This window comes from Dendropsophus ebraccatus, chromosome 12 (genome assembly GCF_027789765.1).
Source record: "Dendropsophus ebraccatus isolate aDenEbr1 chromosome 12, aDenEbr1.pat, whole genome shotgun sequence".
Taxonomy (NCBI): Eukaryota; Metazoa; Chordata; class Amphibia; order Anura; family Hylidae; genus Dendropsophus; species Dendropsophus ebraccatus.
The window spans coordinates 13287389-13309857 of NC_091465.1; the positions used below are offsets into that span (position 1 = coordinate 13287389).

At 47.8% G+C, this 22469-nt stretch overlaps 1 protein-coding gene across 1 annotated transcript in view; it reads right to left on the bottom strand.

Moving 5' to 3' along the window:
• Positions 1 to 1243: 1243 nt before the first annotated feature.
• JAM3 (junctional adhesion molecule 3) overlaps positions 1244 to 22469 on the bottom strand; it is a 28213-nt gene continuing 6987 nt past the window's right edge. Inside the window, exons 2-9 of the mRNA XM_069948062.1 lie at positions 12533 to 12598; positions 12231 to 12344; positions 11238 to 11390; positions 7360 to 7562; positions 7176 to 7275; positions 5059 to 5188; positions 4463 to 4517; positions 1244 to 3498 (exon numbers count right to left, since the gene is read on the bottom strand). Coding sequence (XP_069804163.1) covers positions 3463 to 3498; positions 4463 to 4517; positions 5059 to 5188; positions 7176 to 7275; positions 7360 to 7562; positions 11238 to 11390; positions 12231 to 12344; positions 12533 to 12598 — 857 coding nt within the window. The 3' untranslated portion in view covers positions 1244 to 3462. The remainder of the gene's footprint in view (positions 3499 to 4462; positions 4518 to 5058; positions 5189 to 7175; positions 7276 to 7359; positions 7563 to 11237; positions 11391 to 12230; positions 12345 to 12532; positions 12599 to 22469) is intronic.

Sequence of the window (22469 nt, forward strand, 5' to 3'; positions counted from 1 at the left end):
ATGTTCTCCAGACATTGGGAGTCAAATGCAGAAAGTTCGGACAAATCCCAACTCACTGTTAGGGTCCTATTCCACGGGCCAATCAGGGCCCGATCAATGATGTAAAGGGCCTACTGGGCCTATTCCACGGCCCGACAATTGTTTAGCGAGGGCTGCAGGGACATCATTGCCGATGTCCTTGCAGCCCTTGTTTCATACATTACCTGTCCAGACTGCAGGTCTTCTCCTTCTTCCTCCCGATCCCGCGCCGCAGCAGCTTCAGAGCGGCCTGTTTGAACTGAGAGTCCGCTCAGCCAATCACTGGCCGCGGCGGTCCTGGGCAGTGATTGGTTGAGCGGTCTGTCAGTTCAGACAGGGCGCCCCGAAGCTGCTACGGCACGGGATCGGGAGAAGGAGAAGACCTGAGTCTGGACAGGTAATGTATGGTGCTGGGCGGAAAGTGGATGGAGGGCGGAAAGTTTGACACCTCTGTACTAGAGGATTGTGGGTGGAAATCCCATCCAGCATTTATTACTAGGAGAGACCAACCACATGTATCTGACATATATTACTAAAGATACAGCTCTGACATGTATTACTAGGCTTCCATGTGAGACCACATCCAGCATTTATAACTAGGAGTGACACATGAAATCACATCCAACATGTATTACTGGGGGCACACGTCTATCTGGCGTATACTAGAGCAAAGGTGTCAAACACGGCGCTCCAGATGTTACAGAACTACTATTCCCATCATGCATAGACAGCAAAAGCTAAACCTTTACCTTTACCATTGTGCTAGAGGTACACTGCCACGTGAGACCACATCCAGCATGTATTACTAGAGTGACCCTTCCACCAGAGATGGTAACCAGCATGTATTACTAGAGCGACCCTTCCACCAGAGATGGCATCCAGCATGTATTACTAGAGCGACGCATCCATCAGAGATGGCATCCAGCATGTATTACTAGAGCGACGCATCCATCAGAGATGGTAACCAGCATGTATTACTAGAGCGACGCATCCACCAGAGATGGCATCCAGCATGTATTACTAGAGCGACGCATCCATCAGAGATGGTAACCAGCATGTATTAATAGAGCGACGCATCCACCAGAGATGGTAACCAGCATGTATTACTAGAGCGACGCATCCATCAGAGATGGTAACCAGCATGTATTACTAAAGCGACGCATCCACCAGAGATGGTAACCAGCATGTATTACTACCACAGAGCGACGCATCCACCAAAAGATGGTAACCAGCATGTATTACTACCATAGAACGACGCATCTACCAGAGATGGCATCCAGCATGTTGTACTAGAGTGACACATCCGCCAGAGATGGCATCCAGCATGTATTACCGGGAAGGACACATCCACCAGAAATGGCACCCAGCGTGTATTACCGGGAAGGATGCATCCACCAGAGATGGTAACCAGCATGTACTACTACCATAGAGCGACACATCCACCAGAGATGGCACCCAGCATGTATTACCGGGAAGGACGCGTCCACCAGAGATGGCACCCAGCACGTATTACCGGGAAGGACACATCCACCAGAGATGGCATCCAGCATGTATTATCGGGAAGGACACATCCACCAGAGATGGCATCCAGCATGTATTACCAGAAGGGACACATCCACCAGAGATGGCATCCAGCATGTATTACCGGGAAGGACACATCCACCAGAGATGGCATCCAGCATGTATTACCGGGAAGGACGCATCCACCAAAGATGGCACCCAGCATGTATTACCGGGAAGGACACATCCACCAGAGATGGCATCCAGCATGTATTACCGGGAAGGACGCATCCACCAAAGATGGCACCCAGCATGTATTACCGGGAAGGACACATCCACCAGAGATGGCACCCAGCGTGTATTAACGGGAAGGATGCATCCACCAGAGATGGCATCCAGCATGTATTACCGGGAAGGACGCATCCACCAAAGATGGCACCCAGCGTGTATTAACGGGAAGGATGCATCCACCAGAGATGGCATCCAGCATGTATTACCGGGAAGAACACATCCACCAGAGATGGCATCCAGCATGTATTACCGGGAAGGACACATCCACCAGAGATGGTAACCAGCATGTACTACTACCATAGAGCGACACATCCACCAGAGATGGCACCCAGCATGTATTACCGGAAGGGACACATCCACCAGAGATGGCATCCAGAATGTATTACCAGGAAAGACCTACCTAGAAGAAATGCCATGTGGCGTGTATTCCTGGGCGGGACACATCAATACCTCTTTTCCAGTGGGTATTACATCTAGTATGGATATTACATCTAGTATGACATCCACAGGAGACCGCAACTAGACGTCTATACACCTGACTTATTGCAACAAGTGACAACCTGTGAACAGGTGTGCCACTAATCCTGTATAATCCTTCAAAAAAGGGGGAAAACAATATTAATGCCAAAATCTTTTTTCATGTACCGGTGGGGGTGAAACCAGAATAATAAAGCTGCTCTATACAGTGTGGAGGAATTTTCTTGGTTTTTACAATATGAGCAAAGAACAATAACAATAATACGGATGTGATGAGCAAAACCTTCAGAGGAGCACGACAACGTCTCTTCGGTATTACGTATGATACGGTTACAAAGCATCCACCACACACTGACAATTGCTATGTTCAAATACTGCGCGATTTAACACGTATATAAAATAGTCCTCAAAACCAACTGCGATCCCCACCCGGCCACCACCTCCCCGCAAGTAACCAAATGCTGGGAACAGAGGAAGAACAGCGGAGCCAAATACTTCACGTCAGTCGGTTCGGTTTCACGGCTAACCAACGTTGTGTATGAGAAATCCTCGACCTGCACCCGTCTAAGCGGAGGAAAAAATAAATAAAAAACAATCAGAAACTTATTTTACGTTCAGACGCAAACATCAAGTGACCCGAAACCCAAAGACCTCGAGCGTCTTTTGGAGCCTAAGAAGAGAAGCAAAAAAAACTTCCATCTCTCGCCCAAAGCAGGTAAAAACGAATCCTTTAAAATGGTCGGTTCAGTGCTGAAGCTTCTGTGCTTTAGGTTTAAAAAATAATAATAAAAACAATTAAAAACCAGAGAAATGTCTCTTAAAAAAGTTAATAAAAAAATTGTCTCCAGCGCAGTCGTCCGATTTTCCGTCAGCTTTAAAAAAAAAAAAATCAAAAAAAAAAAAATCTAAGAAGGTTTGAGTATTTGGCAGTGTTGGTACTATTACTGGGGGGCAGCCCCTCTGACAGTCCAGCTATCCGGCTCCAGGTTTCCCGCTCGCAGCCACATAGGTTCCCGCGCTGAGGAAGCCCAGGTCTCGGTTTTCGGCTGAGGGTAGACAGGTTATGCTTTGGCAGAACTGAAAAGGTTCATAGTGATGTGTGGTCTTCACCCTTTGCAGTGCAAAATTTTTCAGTGCCTTTTCCCAAAGACTCTTTAATACATATATACATATTCTTCAAATGACGAATGAAGACTTGTGTCTGAAATCTCCCTGGAGGCGACAAAAAGAGACAAAGAAGCGGAGTCAGAGCGGGAATTCTACTCGCTGAGCTCTCCAATCTGTCTTCCTGCAGACTTCAAGATATAGGAGACAAACATTTGCAAAAACATTGAAACGACTGACCTCAACGGGCCGAAGGCTGACAACTACCATCGTAGCATGAGTAGCCTGTCCAGAGTGGGGGACTGTGCGCAGTCAGTAGGTCAGGGCCTTTAGCTGAATGGCCATGCTATTAGGTCATTGTTTTAGGTCTTGGTTAGAGTTGAGCAAGCTTCCCGCACGCTCAGGTTTGTCCGAAGCAGCATTGGATTAGCGGTGGCTGATGAAGATGGATACAGCCCTAAACATGGATACAGTCATAGGCCATAGTCTATATCCATGTATTCCAGGACTCCCTAGGGCTGCAGAATCATATGCTGCACGCTAAACGTGAGAGTGCTCGAAGTCTGCTCAACCCTGGTCTTGATAGGTTTAAAGGGGTATCTACAGGAATAGGGGATAACAAGCAGATTGGTGAGGGTCTGACCCCTGGCACTCCAGCTGATCCCAAGAACAGGGACATACCACCGCTCCTTTCATTCTCTGCAGGGGACACTGAACATTTCCAAATTCAGCGGCTCCATAGACAATAAATAGGCGCAGTCATGTCCCCGTTGGGGATAACCAACTAATACCCCTGTAACATTTGTATACTCATCATTGCTCTAGACGCTGCCTATACTGTACTATACTGTATAAACAGTAACACAGGACGCTATAAGCTCCCTCCAATAGAGACTGCAGACAGCAGCACATTCTCCCCTAGGTCTATGGACTGGAGATAAAGCTCTGTGCCAGAACAACAACACGGCTCTGACCTCTACAAAGATGGAAATCAGAAGACTAAACAACAGAGTGCTGGACCTAGTGGAAACACAATGATAGAAGGTGGAGAGTCATTTTGGTATGTAGTCACCTCATCGCTTGTCCGCAGATAGTTTACTCCATCAGTCTTTGAAGCGTTCTTGTAGCTAAAGGATGAGAAGAGAGAGAGTCAATGACAAAAAGGCCCAGGCTCCGCCGAAGAGCACAAATACGGCAACCAAAAGGTCTGGCTATACTGCCACTATAGTACTGCTGCAGATCGATACTACTACTGAGCGACAGCTGCCGTCTATAAGACCACACATATGTGTCGCTCTGCTATGCAGCTAGGTTTAGGGTCACGTGTCTGATATCATGGGCTGAGGCTACATTTCTATACCCCATACGGGTCTTGCTGGTGCTCTCCTGCGGATAGGGTCATACTGTTTACACCTGTTTAGTTATGTTTTTATGTTTTGATCTTTAATGATTCTTTGAAAATTTATGCCCATGTTTAAAAAAAATTTTTTTCTTTCTTAAAGTGGTCATCCATTCTATAAAGACCATAAACTGTAGGGTTTTGAACTTAAACACAATCTTATGGGCAGCAGAGCCTACACTGCTCTATGATCCTTGGTAATCTCCGCATTCAGGACAAGCCTTTAAAACCAGCATCAGCCAAGAGACCTTTATTAAGCCGCCTCTAACCTTTGACCGTTGGGCCTGCTGTTTGCAAAGTAACCTTTCCGATAGGCACAGCAGATGCCGACTGTGATGAGGACGAGCACCAGGACCACAACCAGGATTCCTCCAACAATGCCGCCAATATTCAAGTCATCTGAGGGACAGGAAAAACACAGGTTACAAAGGAAGCTTTATTCTAGTGGGACGACTAATAAAGAAACAGCCGTCATGTGAGATCTCCTTAGCTGACAGAGGACGAGCGGAGACACGAGCACTACAGGTACCTACACAATACAAGGCATTCAACCAAAACAATCAGTTGTCGGTGGAAATTTATGATTGTGCTGATATGGCTCTTAGCAGTATAGATCTGTGCAGACCATACTAGCCATGGATGCAGAAGAAGCTTTACAGAGGGTTAAAAGGAGAGAGAGGAGTGGCAACTAGTCACCTGGACGGGAAACCAGCTGTCACTAGTCACTGCTCTCTGCCTGTCAGCACATTCTGTGGGAATGATTGACATGCAGAGCCCACTAATGGGTCTCTGTGCTGGTCAATCATCCCTGCACTGCGCATTTACAAGCGGAGAGTGGTGACTAGTCACAGGAGGCTCTCCACCCAAATAACTAGCTGCCGCCGCTCCCCCAGCCTTGTGCGGTGTGATAAAAAATCTTTTTTCACCTTTGTAAAGCTACTTCTGCAGCTGCACAGTAGATTTATACTGTAATGCTGGGAACCATATCAGCACAATCATGCTGATTGGTTCCCTTTAACAACGAACAAATGATTGTACCTAACTAATAGTTATTATCGGAAAAGATGTGATTAAATGGACACTGTCATTAGCAATAAATAATAGCAAATCAGCAGGGGAGGGGATATGCTACGTCTCTGCAATTTAATTCAATTAGGAAGTGATGTCAGTTGTTCTCTGCTCTGCACAGGCTGGCCAAGGGAAGATGAATGCTGATTGGTCAGCAGCCGTGCACGCCCCTGTACACGCCCCTGAGCACTGCTGCAGCTGAGGAATCTTACTGATCTAAGGGCCCGCCCACCAGCTCAGAGTTAAATGTAGAACATACTTACCTCCCTGACTCCAGCACTGCTGCCTCTCCTATGCAGTTTCGTTCCTAGTTGTGTGGCCACCTCCGGGTTCGGGGACATGAGGTAGCAGGCCTGCTCAGCCAATTAGCAGATGTAGGCCTCATTCAGTGGCCTGCTACGTCGTGTCTCTGAACTTGGAAGCAACCACATGACGGGGAAAGGGGCCTTGTAGTATCAGCGACAACCAGAGAGGTAAATGTATGTTATTTTTTTATGCACCCCAGGCATGCAGCCTAAATGAGTCATGGCCGGACTACCTCATTAGAGGGGTTTTCAGCTTATAAGTTACTTTTAAAAATGTTTTTCAGGCAGGGAGGGAAGCCATACTTGCATCTATAGCAAAGCCCAGGTCCTTGGTGAGCCGCAATTCCTGGATGGTTGTCAGCCCTTCAGCGGTGTCTCACTTCAGCTGCTGATTGGCCGAATAAGATGGCATCAGGGAGTGGAGCAGCATGGAAGGCAAGTAAGGCTTCTCCCCTCCTCACCTGCCTGAGCACCAATAACTAAAAAGCTGGAAAACCTTGTTAAAGGGGTTGTTCAGCGAAAATCTTTTTTTTTCTTTCAAATCAACTGGTGTCAGAAAGTTATATAGATTTGTAATTTACTTCTATTCAAAAATCTCCAGTCTTCCCATACTTATTAGCTGCTGTATGTCGTGCAGGAAGTGGTGTATTCTTTCCAGTCTGACACAGTGCTCTCTGCTGCCACCTCTGTTCATGTCAGGAACTGGATTTGATGCTGCTCTGGACAGTTCCTGACATGGACAGAGATATCAGCTGCTGTATGCCCTGCAGGAAGTTGTGTATTCTTTCCAGTCTGACACAGTGCTCTCTGCTGACAAGTATTGGTAGACTGGAGATTTTTAAATAGAAGTAAATTACAAATCTATATAACTTTCTGAAACCAGGTGATATAAAAGAAAAAGATTTTCTTTGGAGTACCCCTTTAAGAGCTGTGCAGTGATACAGAGACCTATATGAGGAGATTACAGACTGAGTGCAATTATAATAGGTGTGAGGGGGACAAGAAGAACCTACAAACTTCTAGAAGCTGTGCTTCACAACGGGCAGAGCCGGCTGCGTTGCTGGCGATACAGTGATACTGCCCCATGTCTCCTTTGTTCACGGTCGAAAACACCTGATGGAAAAAGGTAAAAACAAAGTCAGTTTCCACAATGTGGCAGCGGGATCCCGGTGCCGTGAGCAGGCGGCATTCACTCACCAGGGTCCCTGTGCTAGTATTCAGCGTGAAGGAGGAGTTCAGGAACTTTGGATTGCTTTTAGAGTCATCAGGCAGGGCGTCACTGTTCCGGTACCAGCGATATACAGAGCTGGGGTATCCCTCATTTTCCTGGCAATGGAGAACAGCGGATTTCCCCACAGGGACAGCTTTGGGCACTCTGCACTGGGGGATCACAGGTTTCACTGAGAAGAAAATGAAATGGATTATAATGCAGCCGATGTAATATATTATAATGCAGCTGATATAATAGATTATAATGCAGCCGATGTAATATATTATAATGCAGCTGATATAATAGATTATAATGCAGCCGATGTAATATATTATAATGCAGCTGATATAATAGATCATAATGCAGCCGATGTAATATATTATAATGCATCCGGTATAATAGATTATAATGCAGCCGATATAATAGATTATAATGCAGCTGGTATAATAGATTATAATGCAGCCGGTATAATATATTATAATGCAGCCGGTATAATATATTATAATGCAGCCGATATAATAGATCATAATGCAGCCGATGTAATAGATTATAATGCAGCCGGTATAATATATTATAATGCAGCTGATATAATAGATCATAATGCAGCTGGTAAAATAGATTATAATGCAGCCGATGCAATAGATTATAATGCAGCCGATATAATAGATTATAATGCAGCCGATGTAATAGATTATAATGCAGCCGGTATAATAGATTATAATGCAGCTGGTGTAAAGGAGGTCATGCGTGAAGGACAGCAGAACTAGCTGTTCCCTCAGCTCTGACACACATAGCCGGGGCTGGTCCACAGTACAAAGATATAGAGAGCAGAGTAGGAACAGATGTCAAGAGTCAAAACAGATTCCATGCAGATTCCGTAGATCCCATGCATGTGAATGGGGTTTCTGAGTGGATTCTTAGCCAACATTGCATATAAAAATCCACCAGGGAAAGAGGTAGCATGCTTGAGATTTCCAAAGATACTCCCCAGAAAGGACAGGAATTAGGCCCAACTAAAGAATGGGACCAATCCATGCAGGGGTGAAGCACCAAAGTAAACATCAAAATGTCTCCGCAGCCCTGTGCCATCATCATCATCATCATCATCATCCCAATGGTTATAGACAACAAAGAAACCCCGCGTATTATGACCATTCTCCTCTATCACCCCCCTCTACCATATCTTGCCAACATGCTAAATGTAGTGGACGGATGCAAGTTTGTATGAATGCAGAATGAGATTACAAAGGGTTTGATTGTAGTCTGTTACCATGGAGATCTGCATATACGCTGTAGACACAAAACGGAACGAGATTTTCAATCGAGACCTATTACAATGCGGCTTCAGTTTTAATTTTTTGCGTGTGGAAACATTATATAAGTTGGTTGCAAAGTGGAAGAAAGCTGTAACAGAGTCTGGGTGAGGATTATACCCCGGGTGAGGGCGTCAGACAGAGCTGCAACCAAGCATTACAGATGGATTTGTTTTCTTTTAACTTGCTGTCCAGCCAGAGAGATCCAGGCACAGCGTCGGACAGCTATGCCCGGCAGCTGTAAGGTACTGGGGCCAGTTCAATCTCCATCAGAGAGGTGATTGGTTCCCATTAAAAGGGGGAAGTCAGGTGAAAATTTTTATTAAAGGGGTAGTGCGGCGGTAAACAATTATTCACAGAATAACACACATTACAAAGTTATACAACTTTGTAATGTATGTTATGTCTGTGAATGGCCCCCTTCCCCGTGACCCACCACCCCCACCCGTGTACCCGGAAGTGTGGTGCGCTATACATACCTGTCACGTGCAGACTCGTCTCCGATCTTCAGTCTGCGATGTCGTCTTCGGATGGCCGGGCCGAATCCCTCGGAGCGTCCTGAGTGCCGGCCGCCCTCTGCCGCGTCATCGGCTGCGCATAACTGTGCTCAGCCAATCGCGGCTGAGCATCTGATGACGCTGAAGAGGGCGGCCGGCACTCAGGACGCTCGGAGGGATTCGGCCGGGCCGTCCGAAGACGACATCGCAGACTGAAGATCGGAGACGAGTCGGCACGTGAAAGGTATGTATAGCGCACCACACTTCCGGGTACACGGGTGGGGGTGGTGGGACACGGGGAAGGGGGCCATTCACAGACATAACATACATTACAAAGTTGTATAACTTTGTAATGTGTGTTATTCTGTGAATAATTGTTTACCGCCGCACTACCCCTTTAAAGTGTTGTATTGCCCCCCAAAAGTTATACAAATCCCCAATATACACTTATTACAGGAAATGCACATAAAGTGCTTTTTCCCTGCACTTACTACTGCATCAAGGCTTCACTTCCTGGATAACATTGTGATGTCACTTCCTGGATAACATGGTGATGTCACTTCCTAGATAACACGGTGATGTCACTTCCTGGATAACACGGTGATGTCACTTCCTGGATAACATGGTGATGTCACTTCCTGGATAACATGGTGATGTCACTTCCTGGATAACATGGTGATGTCACTTCCTGGATAACATGGTGATGTCACTTCCTGGATAACATGGTGATGTCACTTCCTGGATAACATGGTGATGTCACTTCCTGGATAACATGGTGATGTCACTTCCTGGATAACATGGTGATATCACGACCCGCTCCCAGAGCTGGAGGCTGCGGGCTGTGGCTGCTGGAGAGGATGGTGGCAGGGGGACACTGAGGGACACAGGGCACTGGAGGGACACTGAGCATCCCCCTGCCATCATCCTCTCCAGCAGCCACAGCCCTGGGAGTCGGGTATTGACATCACCATGTTATTCAGGAAGTGACATCACCATGTTATCCAGGAAGTGAAGCCTTGAGTGCAGGGAAAAAAGCACTTTATAAGCATTTCCCATAATAAGTGTATATTGGTGATTTGGATAACTTTTTAGGAGGCAATTACAATACTTAAAAAAAATCTTTTGCTGGACTTCTCCTTTAAGTCCCTATTAATGCGCCAACATGCAATTAAGTAGATCGGATATGTGGCTACATCTTTTTTTTTCTTCTTTTTAGCAGGCCAGAACATCGTCCTCGTTGGCTGATCATGACTGTGTAATAAGGCCCTTGAAGGAAAAGTCCCATGAAACCTAAAAATCAGGGGCAGGCAGGCGATGCGGGAACATAATAAGAAAGTATACTTGCCGCACCCCACTGTCTGCCACTGATTTTTTTGTTTGTTTCATGGCACTTCTCTTTTATTATCCATAAGTAGAGACTTTGCATTTAAGGGGTTATCCACTTTGCAATTAGGCTCCATTCACTCTATAGAACTGAGTGTTGCTGTCTCTGCAAGACAGTGGCCATGTTTTTCTAACACTGGACAACCTCATTAATGAACATTGTACTCCAGAGATCCGGACTGGCACAGTTCTAAACCTATAAAACTCAATGGGGGAAATTTATCCAACATGGTGTAAAGTGAAACTGGCTCAGTTGCCCCTAGCAACCAATCAGATTCCACCTTTCATTTTCCAAAGAGTCTGTGAGGAATGAAAGGTGGAATCTGATTGGTTGCTAGGGGCGACTGAGCCAATTCTACTTTACACCATGTTTGCTAAATCTCCGCCATTGTGTTGAATGTAATAATGCACATTCTTTCCTTTTTTTTTTTTGTACAGTTCACGTGTATTAGAGAGTTCCATTTTTTACATCCCTATCCAAACATAACACAATAAGCAAATAAACTGGAAACATACAGCAAAATACAGAGCAAAATCAGACACAATAAAAAACTAATTGTATTTAGAAAACATCACATGGTGTGCGAATGACCCCTGAAGCGGACGTCATACAGCCGGGTCCTGACACACACCGCCACCTGGAACACAACCAGGGTTATGGACGCCTATTACCTGTTACTGTCAGGTTGAAGGTGATTTCTGCAAACCTCTTCTGGTCTTCGGCTGCAGCAACTTCACAGCGATACCGTCCGTTGTCTGTGCGGCTGGCATTGTGTATAACCAGGGAAATCCCTCCCTTGATTTCGGCTCGGTTTTTTAAGTCTCCTAATAAGAGAGAAAAAAAATGGCGGTTTGGTGGGGATTGTCAGGGTCCAACAGTGGTGTCAAAGAAATAATTTGAGAGACGGTGTCACATAGTGTAGTCTCATGGACACCCGAGGCGGCGGGCCCCGCCCCATGGACACCCGAGGCGGCGGGCCCCGCCCCATGGACACCCGAGGCGGCGGGCCCCGTCCCATGGACACCCGAGGCGGCGGGCCCCGTCCCATGGACACCCGAGGCGGCGGGCCCCGTCCCATGGACACCCGAGGCGGCGGGCCCCGTCCCATGGACACCCGAGGCGGCGGGCCCCGTCCCATGGACACCCGAGGCGGCGGGCCCCGTCCCATGGACACCCGAGGCGGCGGGCCCCGTCCCATGGACACCCGAGGCGACGGGCCCCGTCCCATGGACACCCGAGGCGGCGGGCCCCGCCCCATGGACACCCGAGGCGACGGGCCCCGCCCCATGGACACCCGAGGCGACGGGCCCCGTCCCATGGACACCCGAGGCGACGGGCCCCGTCCCATGGACACCCGAGGCGACGGGCCCCGTCCCATGGACACCCGAGGCGGCGGGCCCCGTCCCATGGACACCCGAGGCGGCGGGCCCCGTCCCATGGACACCCGAGGCGACGGGCCCCGTCCCATGGACACCCGAGGCGGCGGGCCCTAACCTACTGCTGCTCAATGCATATATGAAAAAGCATAAGTGCTTAACTCACAATCAGAAGCTTACAGATATAATGCTACATCTGAGTCACTACCAACAGATTCCCCTGAAGTCACCATTGAATGGATTACCAATCACGTATTCCTTATACAGAAAGGGACCTCAGATACAAACCTTGAATTATATTGTCAAAGTAGACATAGGAGGTTTCACCATTCCTGATCTTCTTCCACTCGATGCGGGGGTTGTCTGTGTTGGTGTGTTTGATCACACATGACAGCTCCACTCCTGAAGGGAGACAAGACATGTCAGCAAGCAGGTCTCAGTGACAGCATCTCATGGCCGGTAACCCCCCACACACTGCAGGGCGAGCGCATCCTTACTGCTTCTACAGACACTTCTATGAATTCCCCTAAGAACTGTGTATCACTGTGAGGACGGTTCCCAATAGCTATGCCTACAAGATGGAGTCTTACTCTGAAATTCTTGCACCTCCGGATTTGTATTGGAAGAATATAACTCGACCGCCGTCACTGTGCAGCCTGCAAGGAAAGAGAAAACAGGTTAGATCACGGCAAAATCCATATATACAGAATATAGAATATGGACTTCACGCTTTACTGATTCACTTTTATTATCTTAAAACAGGTATTCCACTTAAACAGAACTTCTGATATGGTCCTGCCCATGATGAGACTAACAATTCCTTCCATACTTGTTATTATCTATTCAGTCTCCTTCCCCCAGTTCTGAGTTTGTAATGCTGGGAGGATTAATCACAGTGCGTTCATCCGCAAATTGACCTCAGAGAAACCCTCCTAGCATTACAAAGAGGCTACAATGTTGCAGATACAGCCAGTCAGGGACTTGTTTACATCAGCCGCGAGGGGGGAGGAGGGGGAGACAGAGAGAAAAGCTCACACACAGATTTCTGGGTCTTCAGAAGAAAGCAGCAGCTCAGAACTGGGGTAGACTGAAAAGATAATAACAAGTATGGAAGGAATTGTAATGGTGCATTTACACAGACAGATTTATCTGAAAGATTTTTGATGCCGAAGCCAGGAACAGACAATAAACAGGGAACGGGTCATAAAGGAAAGAACTGAGATTTCTCCTCTTACAGAATCTCCGCTTACAGAATCTGTCAGATAAATTTGCCTGTGTAAACGCACCATAATGCTACGTTTACACGAAACGATTATCGGGCGAATTTTTGCGATAACGATCGAATTTGAACAATAATCGTACGTGTAAACGCGGCGAACGATCGATAAATCGTTCATTTTGATCTTTTAACATGTTCTTAAATCGATCGTTCCGTGTAAACAGTTGTTCACTGATTTTACCTATGTGTGAGAAAGGCTTAAGCGATCGCAAAACGATTGCCAAACGAATTTTCTGTACGATATATTGTTCCATCTATACGCTGATCGTTATAAAAAAAAAAAAAAATCGCCTCGTGTAAACTTAGCATACGTCGCACCATGGGCAGCAACATATCACAAGTTATGTTACAGTGGAATACCCCTTCAATATTGCTGTATACAACAGAGTAGACAACTACACTACTGTATACAGGAGAACATGCATAATTGTTTTGCTTTTTTACGCATGTTAGACAAAAGAAAATCGATTCTACGCTTTTTAGCGCCCGTTTGATGTATACATTTTTATCCTTTTTAACATATACGTTAAAAAAATGCAGTCTTAACCCGGTGTGAGGGTTAAAGCTGGAGACAGTAGTAGTCACTTTCACTCTTATAGTAGTCCAGGAATCTGAACTTTCATAGAAAACAACAAAATGTAAGGTGGCGGCAAGTTTCTAGCTGTATTTTTTAACCCTGTGTAAACTTATGGAAGATGAAGGGCTCGGCCCTATTGCTTCCTACTCAGGGAGACTGAGCGCCAGCTCCTCATGTTGGGGGTTGTAGTACCTGAGGGCCCCTGCTCCTGTCAGGGGGGGGGGGGGGGGGGGAGGGCTGTCAGCTGTCTGCGGAGCTGGAATCCCTCATCTGTTCTGAGATGGAGCGGGTGTTGTCATCCAGGACAATAAAGAACACATTCATGTGCGGAGATGTCAGGCGCTTCCTCCGGAGCTGCGATCCAACATCTCACATTCTCAACATAAAAGCAGTTGTCAAATGCCGAGCAATAAACGGGAAAGAGTGACAAAAAGCTGCGAGAACGTCCCACAAGTCTCTGAAATCCAATGCAATTCTCTCCCAATAACGGAGCGCCATGTTTCCCCTTTTCTCCCACTGTACAAACCCCCAAATCTGGAGCAGGTACTGTGGTGAATGTGCAGGCAGCCGCTATCCAACACAGAGATAGGGAACGTTCAGCCCCCCACTACAACTCCCATCATGCATGGATGGCTCAAGCTTTTGGTTATCCAAGCATGATGGGAATTGTAGTTTTGCCGCAGCTAGAGAGCTAAGGTTCCTCTTCGCTGTCCTACTGAATATTAAGGGTGCGTTCACACGTACAGGATCCGCAGCAGATTTGATGCTGTGTTCAGTTATTTAGATGAAATCCGCTGCGGATCCGGTACGTGTGAACATACCCCAAATCCTATACAATATACACAGTACAAAGGGAGGGGTCTTTTCCCGCCTCATTTTACAGATTAAGGCCTGAACACAGTCACTGGGGGGGGATTCTTTGTTGCCCATAGCAACCAGTCACAGCTCAGCTTTCATTTCATTACTTCTGGTAAAGTGAGAGCCGAGCTGTGATAGGTTGCTATGGGCAACAACATAATTCGACCCGACCCGACCCGACCCCCCCCCCCCCCGCCGCCATCTTTACTGTGGGCAGTATGTGCCACCTCCATGTTGCACGGCTCCCCCTAGTGGCTTCCTTCAATCATCTATCATTTATGATGAACGGCGTCCATTATAATGGATAGAGGGTGATAGGTCCACACCACAGAATCCGGTCCTAGAAAGGGGCAGCGACCGCCATGTAAGACTTGAGAAGCCCTTATGATCTGGAGATTTCTGAGCCGTCCCCTGTGCACAGGGATGATGCTCGGCCTTATCCCCTCTTAGTCAGGGTTTTATCACGTCGCTCCTCGCCTCATCCTCTCACAGGCTTATCCCCCCGCCCTTGGCTCTCGCACGCACTACATGCTCACATCCATGTTACATATATATATATATATATATATATATATATATATAGCCTGGTGTACAGCGTTACTTATATATATAGCGTGGTATACAGCTTCTGTCCAAAGCCCTTTACATATGGCTATACCACAACTCAATAATAGTGAATGGAGTCTCTGTGCAGCCATTTACCTTCATTAAAATCGGTCCCATGTCTCCCGTTTACCCAGAGAGAGACGTGCGGACGATAACGATTAATTTTTTGGTTTTCACTTACACGGAACGATGATCGTTACTTATGATCGTTCTTGCGGCGTCTTATCGTCGCTACTGCGTTCGTCGCTAATGCGAACAACGTCTTATTCCATGCGAACAAGCAACGATAAAAATAGGTCCAGGTCTTATTAAGCGATCAACGATTTCTCGCTCTTCCTTTAATAGTTAACTGATATTCAACCGAACGATTATCGCTTCAATCCGAACGATTTAACGATTATCCAAACGATAATTGTCCCGTGGAATAGGGCCCTTAGGGTTCTATGGGAATATAAAGGTGAATAAACAGAGTGCTATGTATATATATATATATATATATATATATATATATATATATATATATATATATACCCTTCTGCACTCCAGTTTGTCTATAGGGACATTGAGCTATACTTCTGTATACATATTTTGTAACCCTCGAAAAGTTACGTTGTAAATATACTTATGGGGCTTCTTTTCTTCCAGAGCAGCGTGCCGTACCCCTCCCCCCCTATGTCAACATCTGAGGGGTGGGAGACACTGGAGAAGATAATAAGTGAAGGCAACTAGGAGCACATGGTGGAGGTACCAGGCGGGGAGATCACAATGAGGTCACTTTGCAGGGGGGTGGGGAATCAGCCAGAATGTAAGGCAGACGAACAAGCCTCTAAATCCCTCATAATAAACAACCCCCCCACCCAGCGCACAGACACAGCCAGCTGAGGGGCCAAGTGAGTGGCTGAGGCCATGCTACCCCCATGGAGCAGACACCAATCACCGCAAGTCGATCTCAAAGATACCCTTTAGTATCTTTTTTCTTTTAAATCAACTGATGCCAGAGATTTGTAAATTACTTCTATTAAAAAATAAAAAAAAACTCAATTCCATTACTTATCAGCTGCTGTATGTCCTGCCGGAAGTGGTGTATTCAGTCTGACACAGTGCTCTCTGCTGCCACCTCTGTTGACAACAAGGACTGCCCAGAGCAAAACCTCTCCTGCACTCCAGACTCGAAAGAATACACCACTTCCTGCAGGACATATAGCAGCTGATAAGTACTGGATGAGTGGGGATATTTTTTAAATGAAACAGTAAATTACAAATCTCTGGCACTTTTAAAACAAGCCGACAATCATCCTGTGTAGCAGCAACAGAGGACACTTGCTCATTGGATCGCATGGTGACATCTTTCCGATCATCATTTGTCAGCTGCACGTCTCCTCGTGTAATAGGGGGAGGAGCAGTTCATAAATGATAGAAGTCAGGCCCGCACCAATGATCCACCGACCACTCGTGTATTCCTGGCCCCGATGACTGCTGAGCCATGTAATAGGCTTGTCATATGAGCGGTGATCTAGTAGATTGACGCTGGTATGGGGCGGTAATCTGTCCGTCTAATATAAGGATGGGGGACCTATGGCTCTCCAGCTGGTGCAAAACTACAATTACCATCATGAGGCTGTCCAGGCATAATGGCAATTGTAGTTTTGATACAGATGGAGGGCCATAGGTCCCCCCACCCTGGTCCGATAGGACGTTGCGGATCCGGCACTCGCTATGAATTGTGTAGAGAGCGCGAGTCATAATTAAAAAAGGAAAAAAAAACGCTGTCCGGCATCCGGAGGAAACATCCGTCATATCATAAAGCCTGAAAACAAGAGGAGAAATGTCAGGAATGTACTGGGCCCTAATATACAGAGGATGGGATCAGGTCAGTGCACGTTCCTGTACTACGTTACTATGTATGAGAGGAATCGCCTGCCCTCCGCTACAAGAGCCTAAGCCATCCGGTACCAGGAAGTGCCAGAGATTTGTAATTTACTTCTATTAAAAAATCTCCAGTCTTCCAGTACTTATCAGCTGCTGTATGTCATGCAGGAAGTGGTGTATTCTTTCCAGTCTGACACAGTTCTCTCTGCTGCCACCTCTGTCCATGTCAGGAACTGTCCAGGTTTTCTATGGGGATTTGCTGCTGCTCTGGACAGTTCCTGACATGGACAGAGGTGGCAGCAGAGAGCACTGTGTCAGACTGGAAAGAATACACCACTCCCTGCAGGGCATACAGCAGCTGATAAGTACTGGAAGACTTTAGATTTTTTTAGTAGAAGTAAATTACAAATCTCTGGCACTTACTGGCACCTTAATCTTAATTTGAAAGAATGTTTTTAGGGTGAACTCCCCCTTTAACCGAGTTCATTCACCTCAGTATAATCTGCGATCCTGAAGAGCAGTCTCCCTGTATAAATTATACAAGGAAATGACCCCCGCGCACAGATTTATCCTTCCTTCCTGTCTGGATGACATAGTTTACTCAAATAAAAGTCATGTTGTTACAGCCGTGACCGCCGGAGAGTAAAAAGTGCAGAGAGTGTTCATAACAGAGGCCGGAAACGGGAGAGCGGCCGGCGCATCCCCGGATCTGCACCACATCTACCAGCAGGACTCATGATCAGGATACAGCATCAGCCATTGTGCCCTGAAAATCTCTAAATACTGCAGAGCCGCCCCTATAGCCCCTAGTGCTATACCGGCCAGGTCCAAAAACATCCGAAAATGGGGTGTATAAATATAATCCTCTCTCTATCTATCTATCTATCTATATATATATCTATCTATCTATCTATCTATCTATCTATCTATCTATCTATCTATCTATCTATCTATCTATCTATCTATCTATCTATATATATATATATATATATATATATATATATATATATATATATATAGGGATATATCATACACTACAGGGGCAGATAGCTGGGAATATATCATACACTACAGGGGCAGATAGATGGGGGTATATCATACACTACAGGGGCAGATAGATGGGTATATATCATACACTACAGGGGCAGATAGATGGGTATATATCATACACTACAGGGGCAGATAGATGGGTATATATCATACACTACAGGGGCAGATAGATGGGGGTATATCAGACTCTAGAGGGGCAGATAGATGGGGGTAATATGCACTAGAGGGGCAAATAGGTGGGGGTATACCTTACACTAGAGGGGCAGATAGGTGGGGGTATACCATACACTGGAGGGGCAGATAGGTGGGGGTATACCATACACTGGAGGGGCAGATAGGTGAGGGTATACCTTATACTAGAGGGGCAGATAGGTGAGGGTATACCTTATACTAGAGGGGCAGATAGGTGGGGGTATACCATACACTGGAGGGGCAGATAGGTGGGGGTATACCATACACTGGAGGGGCAGGCACACATGTACAGACAGTAACATCACACACCGCACACCGGCCGCCATCCCCTGTATAGTCTATAGCAGCAGCCAGGACACGGCCACCAGCAGATCCCCGACAGCTGCCGCACTTCTCACTTTCCCGGATGTGTTTGATGTGCTGGATGGACCACAGGCAGCAAAGTGAGGATACACAAGACCGGCAGCTGCCCCCCACCCGCCCGACAGCTGCCCCTCTACAGTGCCAGGCCACTCAACAGGTGCAGACAGGGCAGAGACCATATGGAGCCGACTAGGGCAGAAGTGACTGACGTGTAGTGCATGGACCAGGGACCCCTCAGGCTCTACATATGTATATATATATGTGTGTGTGTGTGTGTATATATATATATATATATACTGCAGTTTGCATCCCGCATTTTGACAGCAGCCCCATATGGACGCAGCCTCCGGGGACAGCCGCACCTTGTAGATGAGATGCGGGGGAGAATTGCACTGGATATCCAGAAGCTTCGCTTTGGCTGTCCAGGCATGATGGGAATTGTAGTTTTGCAACAGCTGGAGGACGGAAGGTTCCCCATCCCTGGTGTATACGATGGTTAGTGGCCATAGAGACGTGTACAATATGTGGGATTCCCCTTTAACCCCTACACTGCTGCACTGCCCAGTAACCCCCGGTGTGGTTCTCCCGTCCATCCTCTGTAACCTGAGAACGCCGTCTCTCCGGACTTTACTGGCACGTGCTGCTGGCTTTATCCGCTGTGATCTGCTGACATCACCCAAGACTGCGGATATGGGACAAGCGATCTGAAAGCTGGGACTGGTCCCCAAGGAATGATGCCAATTCTGTGACTTATGCTGCGTTTACACGCAACGATTATTGTGCGAATTTGCGTGATAACGGTCGAATTGGAACGATAATCGTACGTGTAAACGCAGCGAACGATCGAACGACGCACGATAAATCGTACATCGTGATCTTTCATCAGGTCAGCAAATTGTCGTTCATCGTACGCAAAAAATTCACAAATCGTTCCGTGTGAACAGTCGTTCGTCGATTTAACTAATGTGTGAGATAGGATTAAACGATCGCAATGCGAATTTTCGTACGATATATCGTACCGTCTAAATGCTGATCGTTATAAAAAAAATCGTAAATCCGACATCGCTAATCGTACGATCGGGCCAATAATCGTTACGTGTAAACGCAGCATTATTCATCTAAATGAAGTTTGTGCACAATCTCCAGAATCCCCCCCCCCTCACTGTTCAGACTCTTAAAAATCATTTACAATGAGCCAGGAGAAGAGCCGGCTGTGTGCTTCACTCTCTGGTTTGTTCTCAATCCAGTTACAGGAGACACGCGCCATAATATGTCTATGGAGGAGTCTTTCGCAATTAGAGAGGCCGCAGTGAGCTGGGATATGAAGCCCCAGTTGGGCGCTTCTTCCAGGTTGTTCTGAATATCCCAGACCCTGACGGATCAAGGCCTGCTGTATGCTGCTGCCACGTGTAAAGGGTTGTAAAAACTCATTCACACCTGTGCGGACAATGCAGAAAATTCCCCTTTAAGGGGTTCTCCGCCAGCGTCGAAATTCCCCTTTAATGGGTTCTCCGCTAGGGTGGAAAGGTGTTAGCAGTGGTCTTGGTCTTTTGCTGTGGTCTTGTAGGTATAATTATTGAGGAGGGGGGGTGTAATGTCGGATATTGTGAGTGCTGGGGGTGACACCTGTTACGGGGGGCAGTATGGGCTCAGTGATGGGGGTGACATCTGTTACGGGGGCAGTCTGGGCTCAGTGATGGGGGTGACACCTGTTACGGGGGGCAGTATGGGCTCAGTGATGGGGGTGACACCTGTTACGGGGGGCAGTATGGGCTCAGTGATGGGGGTGACATCTGTTACGGGGGCAGTCTGGGCTCAGTGATGGGGGTGACACCTGTTACGGGGGACAGTATGGGCTCAGTGATGGGGGTGACACCTGTTACGGGGGGGGGGCAGTATAGGCTCAGTGATAGGGGTGACACCTGTTACGGGGGGCAGTATGGGCGCAGTGAGGGGGGTGACACCTGTTACGGGGGGCAGTATGGGCTCAGTGATGGGGGTGACATCTGTTACGGGGGCAGTCTGGGCTCAGTGATGGGGGTGACACCTGTTACGGGGGACAGTATGGGCTCAGTGATGGGGGTGACACCTGTTACGGGGGGGGGGCAGTATAGGCTCAGTGATAGGGGTGACACCTGTTACGGGGGGCAGTATGGGCTCAGTGATGGGGGTGACATCTGTTACGGGGGGCAGTATGGGCTCAGTGATGGGGGTGACACCTGTTATGGGGGGCAGTAAGGGCTCAGTGATGGGGGTGACACCTGTTACGGGGGGCAGTCTGGGCTCAGTGATGGGGGTGACACCTGTTACGGGGGGCAGTCTGGGCTCAGTGATGGGGGTGACACCTGTTACGGGGGGCAGTATAGGCTTAGTGATAGGGGTGACACCTGTTACGGGGTAGTCTGGGCTCAGTGATGGGGGTGACACCTGTTATGGGGGGCAGTATAGGCTTAGTGATAGGGGTGACACCTGTTACGGGGTAGTCTGGGCTCAGTGATGGGGGTGACACCTGTTATGGGGGGCAGTATGGGCTCAGTGATGGGGGTGACACCTGTTACGGGGTAGTCTGGGCTCAGTGATGGGGGTGACACCTGTTATGGGGGCAGTATGGGCTCAGTGATGGGGGTGACACCTGTTACGGGGGGCAGTATGGGCTCAGTGATGGGGGTGACACCTGTTACGGGGGGCAGTATGGGCTCAGTGATGGGGGTGACACCTGTTACGGGGGGCAGTATGGGCTCAGTGATGGGGATGACACCTGTTATGGGGGCAGTATGGGCTCAGTGATGGGGGTGACACCTGTTATGGGGGCAGTATGGGCTCAGTGATGGGGGTAACACCTGTTACGGGGGGCAGTATGGGCTCAGTGATGGGGATGACACCTGTTATGGGGGCAGTATGGGCTCAGTGATGGGGGTAACACCTGTTATGGGGGCAGTATGGGCTCAGTGATGGGGGTAACACCTGTTACGGGGGGCAGTATGGGCTCAGTGATGGGGGTAACACCTGTTACGGGGGGCAGTATGGGCTCAGTGATGGGGGTAACACCTGTTACGGGGGGCAGTATGGGCTCAGTGATGGGGTTGACTCTGGGCTCGGGTTACATCTACATGCTGATGTTGCCCGGTGAAGCCGACTGCCTTAGGGCCCAGCACCGTCCGATCCGCCACCATCTCACTAGTTTCTATTCTGATCCATAATAACTTCCCGCCTGCGGCCCACGGGAACCAGGAACAACGGCATCCGCCCTGCTAGAAACAGACTCCGCAATACTAGACAACAATGTTTACTGGAGACCAAAGGCCTTTGTCTGGCGCAGAGCCTGACGCTTCTCTCTGCCAGCAAATTCCTGCCGCTCGTCTGCCCGGGCATAATGTGAACTGGCAGCGGAACGTACGGCAGCACAAAGCATGAACCCACCATATACAGGACCGAACAGGTCAGGGAGCTTAGCACGGAGCACGTCAGCAAGAAGGACCTGGCGGCTGCAGCGTTCTAGAGGTCACGTTCCCATCAGTCTACAGCACAGGGGTCAAACTCGAGGCCATCCAGCTGTTACAGAACTACAATCCCCATCATGCCTGGACAGCCAATAGTGACCCCTCCAATACTGATGCCTGGGGTCACCACTAGTGATAGTGACCCCCTCCTATACTCACTACTAGTGATAGTGACCCCCTCCTATACTCACTACTAGTGATAGTGACCCCCTCCTATACTCACTACTAGTGAT